Source organism: Papilio polytes, unplaced genomic scaffold, assembly GCF_000836215.1.
Source record: "Papilio polytes unplaced genomic scaffold, Ppol_1.0 DF823688.1, whole genome shotgun sequence".
In the NCBI taxonomy this organism is placed as follows: Eukaryota; Metazoa; Arthropoda; class Insecta; order Lepidoptera; family Papilionidae; genus Papilio; species Papilio polytes.
In genome coordinates this window covers 148,799-155,498 of record NW_013525516.1, presented here as the reverse complement: position 1 = coordinate 155,498, position 6,700 = coordinate 148,799, and the positions used below count along the sequence as shown (strand labels likewise).

The window sequence follows — 6,700 nt, the reverse complement described above, 5'->3', positions numbered from 1 at the left end:
TATCAGTATAGAAAAAGGTTATTTCATTAACCACTAACAAATAGAACATTTTGAGACTTTCTTTTAAGTAGCGAGATTTACGTTTGGCAATTGCTTTAAAATCCCACGATTTTAAAGCAATTTTATTTATATAATATAAGGTAGCAAACGAGCAACCGTCCACCTGAATCCACCGAAATGGAAAGCGACCGCTGCCCATAAACATCCACAATTACAGATGCGTTGCCTGACCTTAATTGACGGAGTAGATGCACATAAAAAGGATATTTCCCCTTCCTATGCGTCTCCTCCACTGTCAAATCCACAAGAAGTACCGTACCTCAGCTCAAGTGATACTATTGTTAGGTCGTACCTTCCATAGTGAGGGTGTTGACCTCGCTGAGCTCGCTGTAGTATCCGTCGTGTGTGACGGCGCGCACGCTGACGTAGAGCGGGCGCTGCGCCGCCGCCGCCACCGCCAGCAGCAGCGGCGAGCGCTCCGCCTCCTCCACGCGCATGCCCGCCTCCGGCTGCACCAGGTCCTCCGGGATCTCCTTCTCCGACACTATGATCTGGTACTTGTGCCTGCAAACATTGCCGATATTTGATTAGGCACGTATAGAATATCAGTTCTTTTAAAACCAACGTACCAACTCAAACTTTTACCCATTAAATTAACATTTGGGAACAAAAGCAAGAACAATATACATGGTGTGCTAACTTAAGCGCTAGATACTGTAGTTACACTTTACCAAGTCGATGATGGATGGATGTTTGAGTTTGTAGCCTAAACAGTTGAACGAATTTCGATAAAACTTGGTATTGATGTAGGGGATAGTCTTGAAGAACACATGGGCTACTCACTTTTGTATTTTTTTTTTTCAATTCCACGCGGACGGAATCGCGTGCGAAAGCTAGTAGTAAATAATTTTTGGTGCTATAACCATTGATGTTACAAACAAAACAATAAATTTTTCATACTTAGGTGTATCAGGTCCTTCAACATGTTGCCAGTTGAGCACAAGGTGTCCGTTGGGTGCGAGCCAGGCGACAAGGCCGCGCGGCGCCGGCAGCGCCCCCGTGCGCACCTCGATACAACGCTTGGACGCGTCTTCTACGTGCGCCTGATAATTAAAAATAGCATTTAATAACATACATTTTACCACGTTCTACATAAAAATTGCTATTTTTATTAGAAAGGTGTTTTGTAGAAATTACTTACAGCAACACAAATATTGAATCTGCCGCCGACTGGAACGTGTTCAATGACATGCTGTAGGGTGGAGTTGCGCGTCGCGTTGAGCGCATACCGGCTTACTTTGTTGTGTGTTAATTCCGTTATTTCAAGCTGCAAAAACAATTTTAAACCGTTAAAATAGTTGAGATTCGTGTGAGTTTTGGAACCAACAAAAATGAATTACTAAATTATGTATCAATAAGTATATAAACGAACAAATTAAATACTTTACCCTATAAGGTACAGCTTCACTAAGCGCATTACAATTTATGTGCCATTTGATCTTTAACTCTGACTTCTCTTTGATGTATTCGTAGTCCAAGTCCTTAATAGGTGCTCTGAAAGAAAATCACAATCGAATTACGTTCAAAAATACACTCTTTATTTGCAAATATACGAACAAAGGGTATAACTCACTTGGGATTTTCTCTGGTAACAATTTCCTTGTACTTGGCGACGGGTCCCCCGAGCAGACTAACCGTGAACACATATGTCTCACAAGCGTGTAACCCGTCGATAACTATGCTCGTATTCTTTGTTATTATTTTCTTCTCTGTAAACATATTGTATAGTTGTATTCACAAATTAATAAAATTATATCGGGCTTAATTAAAATTTATCAACTTTGAAACAATATACTCAAACATTAATATTTGTAAACAAAAGTTTAAATATTTCTCAATGATTACAAATACATTATTTACAAAAACGCAATATGATTTTTTATATGTATACCCAAATGTAATAAAAAATCCTGGTCTGGAGCGACCTCAATCACTTTTACTATGTCATTTTGTAATGTACACAAAATTAGTTAGATATTTTTCCACAAGACGAGGGTTTTTTATTTATCCGCTCAGTTTATACTATAAATCAGTACAACATACCATGACCCTCCTTCAAGTCAGTGGGTATCCTCCAATGCGCTGCATCAGTGTATATCACTTCGTACTGCAGTTCCTTGTCCTTGTACCTGTCAGCCAGGGGAGGGGACCAGCTCAGGAGTACTGCGGTCCTCTTCTCTTTTAGTAATATTGCTGTCATGTTCAGCATCTCGTCTCGCTCCCCTTCCGTGACAACCACCTCTGTGACAGGCTCTCCGATCATCGAACCCTTGTACGCCATCACGTGGATGAAGATTTTGACGCCGGGTGGTAGGTTTTTCACTGTAAATAAAACATGTAGCCTATGTTATTTGGTAATAATAAAGGTTGTAGTAAGAAAATAATTTTTGAATTCGGATCAAGTTTTTGAATTTACTCGTTACAATCACTCGTCATTTACACGTCCAAAATGATATTCTGGTTTAAGCTTCAATTATGTTCTATACATACTCTATGGTGTACACATTTACTCTATGCCAGCATCATAGTCTATGACAGTTGTCGGCAAACTTATAAGTCAAAAAGTAAACCATTGCAATTTTAAAAAGATAAGAGCCTAATCCGCTTGTTTAGTAAAATTTAATTACATAAAAAGTATACAAAACAAAACCAAATATCACAGTTAATTATTAATGCGATTGTGTGTACATCTCCTTGAAAATTGTCAATAATCCAGAGTTGCATTTAAGTAAAAAATCACATGGGGGTTCCGGACTTTTCCGACTACTAGTCTATGGTATACATACGTGTAACATTATTGTCCTTGGTCTGCACAGGCTCGAGGTGTGAATACAGCAATGGCAGCTGAATACTGACGATATAACCATCCACACTGCGGATTTTGTCCCAACGCACGAAGACAGTATTGTTGGCGAGCCGCGTCACGGTAATGTTCTTCAGATCGTCCACGTCACCCATCTCGTCGAATGTCAAATACATCACCTCTGATGAATTCGATGTGTACGCGTTGTTTGTTGCCGTTACCTGATAAAATATGTAAACACGTATATTTTGATGATAATTTTGTAAAGTTAAAAGGGCCGAATATTAATTCAAACAATTTTCTTTTTAAGCGCCCTTTATAGGTTTTAAATTTCACGTTGACGAAGTCGCGAGAACAGCTGGTTAATGTTAAAAATAACTTTAAAAGTATATTTTACCTCATAATAACCCGACAGATGACAAAATTGTATTGTAATTAAAATTTTACCGTAAATTTTAAAAAATCTTAGACGAAACTGCTTTTAACTATTTTTCAAAATTATTTTTAGACTTGAAGTTTTTTGGGAGTCGTTTTTCAATTTCGAACGAAGTGAATATAATTTCATAAGTTCACACATAGATGGCGTGACTTGTAGTATATTTTATTTTTTCTCAAACAAAATTTAACTACTTACCCAGAATGAATAATTAGTATTAGGCTTGAAGTATCCCCGGACGGTGAGGCTGACGGGCTCGTGGTGGGTGACGAAGAGCACCTTGTGCGCGGGCGGCAGCGGCGGCGCGTAGTGCAGCGTGTAGCGGCGCAGCTGGCCGCGCGGCCGCGCCGGCGGGTCCCAGATCACGTTCACGCGGCTGCCGATCATCTGGCGCACGCTCACTCGCAGCGGAGGAGACGGCACTGCACAGAAATGAATGAATGTATGAACTAATGAATGAATGAACTGAATGTTACATATTACTTTCGCCAGCAACACTGGCCGCGTAGATTTAAAAAAAATGTAAATAGGCTTTGTGTTTTTCAAAAATATCCTACATCTAACCTAAATTTTATTGAGATCTGCTCAACCGTTTGCATTACAAACATAAATACGTTATTTTCACATTTATGATATTAATGACATAACAAAGTTATCTAAACTAGCATTTACTTTACATTATTTATTAAAAGTAGTCGTCACATCTTAGTGGTTGTTCAGATCCCAAGTAAATCGCGAAGTGAAGTTAAACTTGTCTCTTTCCTTTCATACATTATCAAGTTTTAAAACTATTAGATACGCCGATCCCACACAGATTTGGATATGGATATACACCAGTTTCAGAATTATTTAATTCTTTAGTAATAATTTTCTTTTGTAGTAATGTTATGTTTAACTGAGGTATTAAATTATTTATGGGTTAGCAAGAGTGGCTTAGTATAAAATTTTCAAATTAAATATACAGTAAAGGATACCTGTAGTCTATACTAATATTATAAAGAGGAGAGATTCGTATTTTAGTATAAAATCAAAAAATACTAGGGCGATTTTAAAAATTCTTTCACCGTCATCGCTGAATAACAAAGGCAACTATTTCTAAATTTTGAGTGGACAAAGTTGTGAGCAACAGCTAGTTAGTGATAAAAATAACTTTAAAAGTGATTTACCTCCTTCCCCAGTAGTAGTATTGACATACTTCATAGCGGGGTATGTGTTGTTGGACTTGCTGTCTCTGATGTAGAACGTCACATTGTAGTTCGTGTACGGCTCCAAGCCTGTGAATCTGTAAACGACCATTATTATTACAAATAAAATATTTCCTAGTGATAATAGTTTTTATTCAATCAAACATTGATTTCAAAAACAAAAAACCTCGACTAAACATGTATGTCCGGAAAAAATCGTTTAAAACCATTTCTTCCGAGTGCTGAACTTCATAGCGTTACAAAACTGCGGGAAATATTAGGTTTACAAAAGAATATACACTTCCCACTTTTTTTGCTATTTCCAATCTAGGCATACCAAGTTGTGGCTTACTTAACAAATCAAAATTTAGTAATACAAATTTAAAAATGAAATATAAACTAAAGCATATTTACTTTTACTCCTCAAATACTCTCATGGTATGAACAAAATTACATTTTGAACTACATACATCTCATCACCTTGGAGTCCTCGGAGCTTAACCTAAGCTAGGAGTAACTAGGCCACCTCTAACTTAGGGGATATTTGGTGAGCTGGTAATTATGATATCTGGTCTAAATATGATACTTAGGGTTTGTCCCACCATTGACTGATAGATACTCAGATAGCTTAAAATTAACGACACTGTCAGATAAGGGAACAAATCCGATATTTCCATCGCATATTTTACACGTTGGATTGTTAGCAGAAAATTTATAATTTGGTGGGACAGGCCATAATTATGATAATTATTAATGTACCGGTATACGCTGTCAGTGGTCCATGTCATGTTGCGCCAGATGCCGTCGCTGACGTTAGCGATAGAGGGCAGGAAGCTGTACATGACTCGCTGCTGCTGCGCCAGCCAGCACGACACCAGGAAACTGGTCGAGTTGATCGAAGACTGGTCCACGCCCAGGCTTACATACTGAAACACACATTTATTTTCAGATTCTCATACATTTCGACTAGGAACTTCGCTAGAATTACGCAGTTCACAATATGATTGTGTTTTGATAATATAATTCGTGAAAGTAATGAAATTTATTGAAAAACATATTATTTTTAAGTAAGAAATACAATTAAATCGTGTATATTGTGTTTTTAAAATGGGCTAAATTCTGTACTATGAAAAGAACAATGCCAATAACGCCGTGAGGAACACCAGACAGCGTGATGTTACATTCACGCTGTCTGGTGTTCTTGTTTCTTTTGAAGTTACTGAATATTGACATAAATTTTGAACGATTTTATTTCCTTAAAACACTATTACACTTATTTGGCCTATAAGTTATAAGAAAAGGTTATAATTACATGGTAATTGTGGTCATGGCTGGAGCAGTTGGTCTCGTCGGAGCCGTCGTAGCAGTCCTGCCGCGCGTCGCAGAGCGCGCCGCGCCACACGCACCGCGTGCCCTCGTCACACTCGAACTGGTCGCCCGGACACGCGCCCGACGGCTTGCTCGCCTTCTGCACGACATTGACACACTTCTTACACAAACAGGACAACAAAAATATTACAAAAACAAACAGAGATGTATATAAGAACCTCCTTCTTTTGAAAGTGAGTAATAATCTTACTAATATTATAAATGCGAAATTTTAGATAGATGGATGTTTGTTAGAGTTTGTAGCCTAAACTGGTGAACGGTTCTCGATTAAATTTGGCAAGAACACATAAGGTACTTACTTTTGTTTTTTAATGCCACGCAGACGGAGTCATGGCATTAAAAAATAAAATTGAGTCAATTAAAAAGCTAGGCAATTACATAAAAACAAATGAACACTCCTGTTAAACTCTTCTACTTAGAGATACTTGATAGAGTGTTACACAGTTTGTGTATGTGTTACACAGCACACACGTATTTACATAGATCGAATATACTACTTTCAGAGATAAGCAGAACAGTGACATGATGAATAGCACAGAATTATTGTTGAACGTACACAACCACAGAACAGTGAAACAGAGGTTCTATCATGAATGTTTGGTATTATATTTATGAGAACGTAATGTTTTCGTGATAAGAGATTGATGTATGCGTTCTGTAGAAACTAGTATTGTGTTACACGCACGAGCACGTACCATGCGTGATGTGCGTACTCAATACGTGTAACACGTGTCTTTGTGCGTGCGTACGTACCATAGTGCAGTGCGTCTCATCGCTGTGATCCGCGCAGTCGGGGACGCCGTCGCAGATCTTGGCAGTGAGGACGCA

The 6,700-nt window shown here is 38.3% G+C and overlaps 1 protein-coding gene across 1 annotated transcript in view; it reads right to left on the bottom strand.

Moving 5' to 3' along the window:
• Window positions 1-288: 288 nt before the first annotated feature.
• LOC106104346 (sortilin-related receptor-like) overlaps window positions 289-6,700 on the bottom strand; it is a 23,971-nt gene continuing 17,559 nt past the window's right edge. Inside the window, exons 14-25 of the mRNA XM_013284378.1 lie at window positions 6,626-6,696; window positions 5,796-5,951; window positions 5,243-5,409; window positions 4,466-4,581; window positions 3,498-3,721; window positions 2,847-3,084; window positions 2,104-2,382; window positions 1,634-1,769; window positions 1,449-1,554; window positions 1,202-1,327; window positions 961-1,103; window positions 289-564 (exon numbers count right to left, since the gene is read on the bottom strand). Coding sequence (XP_013139832.1) covers window positions 342-564; window positions 961-1,103; window positions 1,202-1,327; window positions 1,449-1,554; window positions 1,634-1,769; window positions 2,104-2,382; window positions 2,847-3,084; window positions 3,498-3,721; window positions 4,466-4,581; window positions 5,243-5,409; window positions 5,796-5,951; window positions 6,626-6,696 — 1,985 coding nt within the window. The 3' untranslated portion in view covers window positions 289-341. The remainder of the gene's footprint in view (window positions 565-960; window positions 1,104-1,201; window positions 1,328-1,448; window positions 1,555-1,633; window positions 1,770-2,103; window positions 2,383-2,846; window positions 3,085-3,497; window positions 3,722-4,465; window positions 4,582-5,242; window positions 5,410-5,795; window positions 5,952-6,625; window positions 6,697-6,700) is intronic.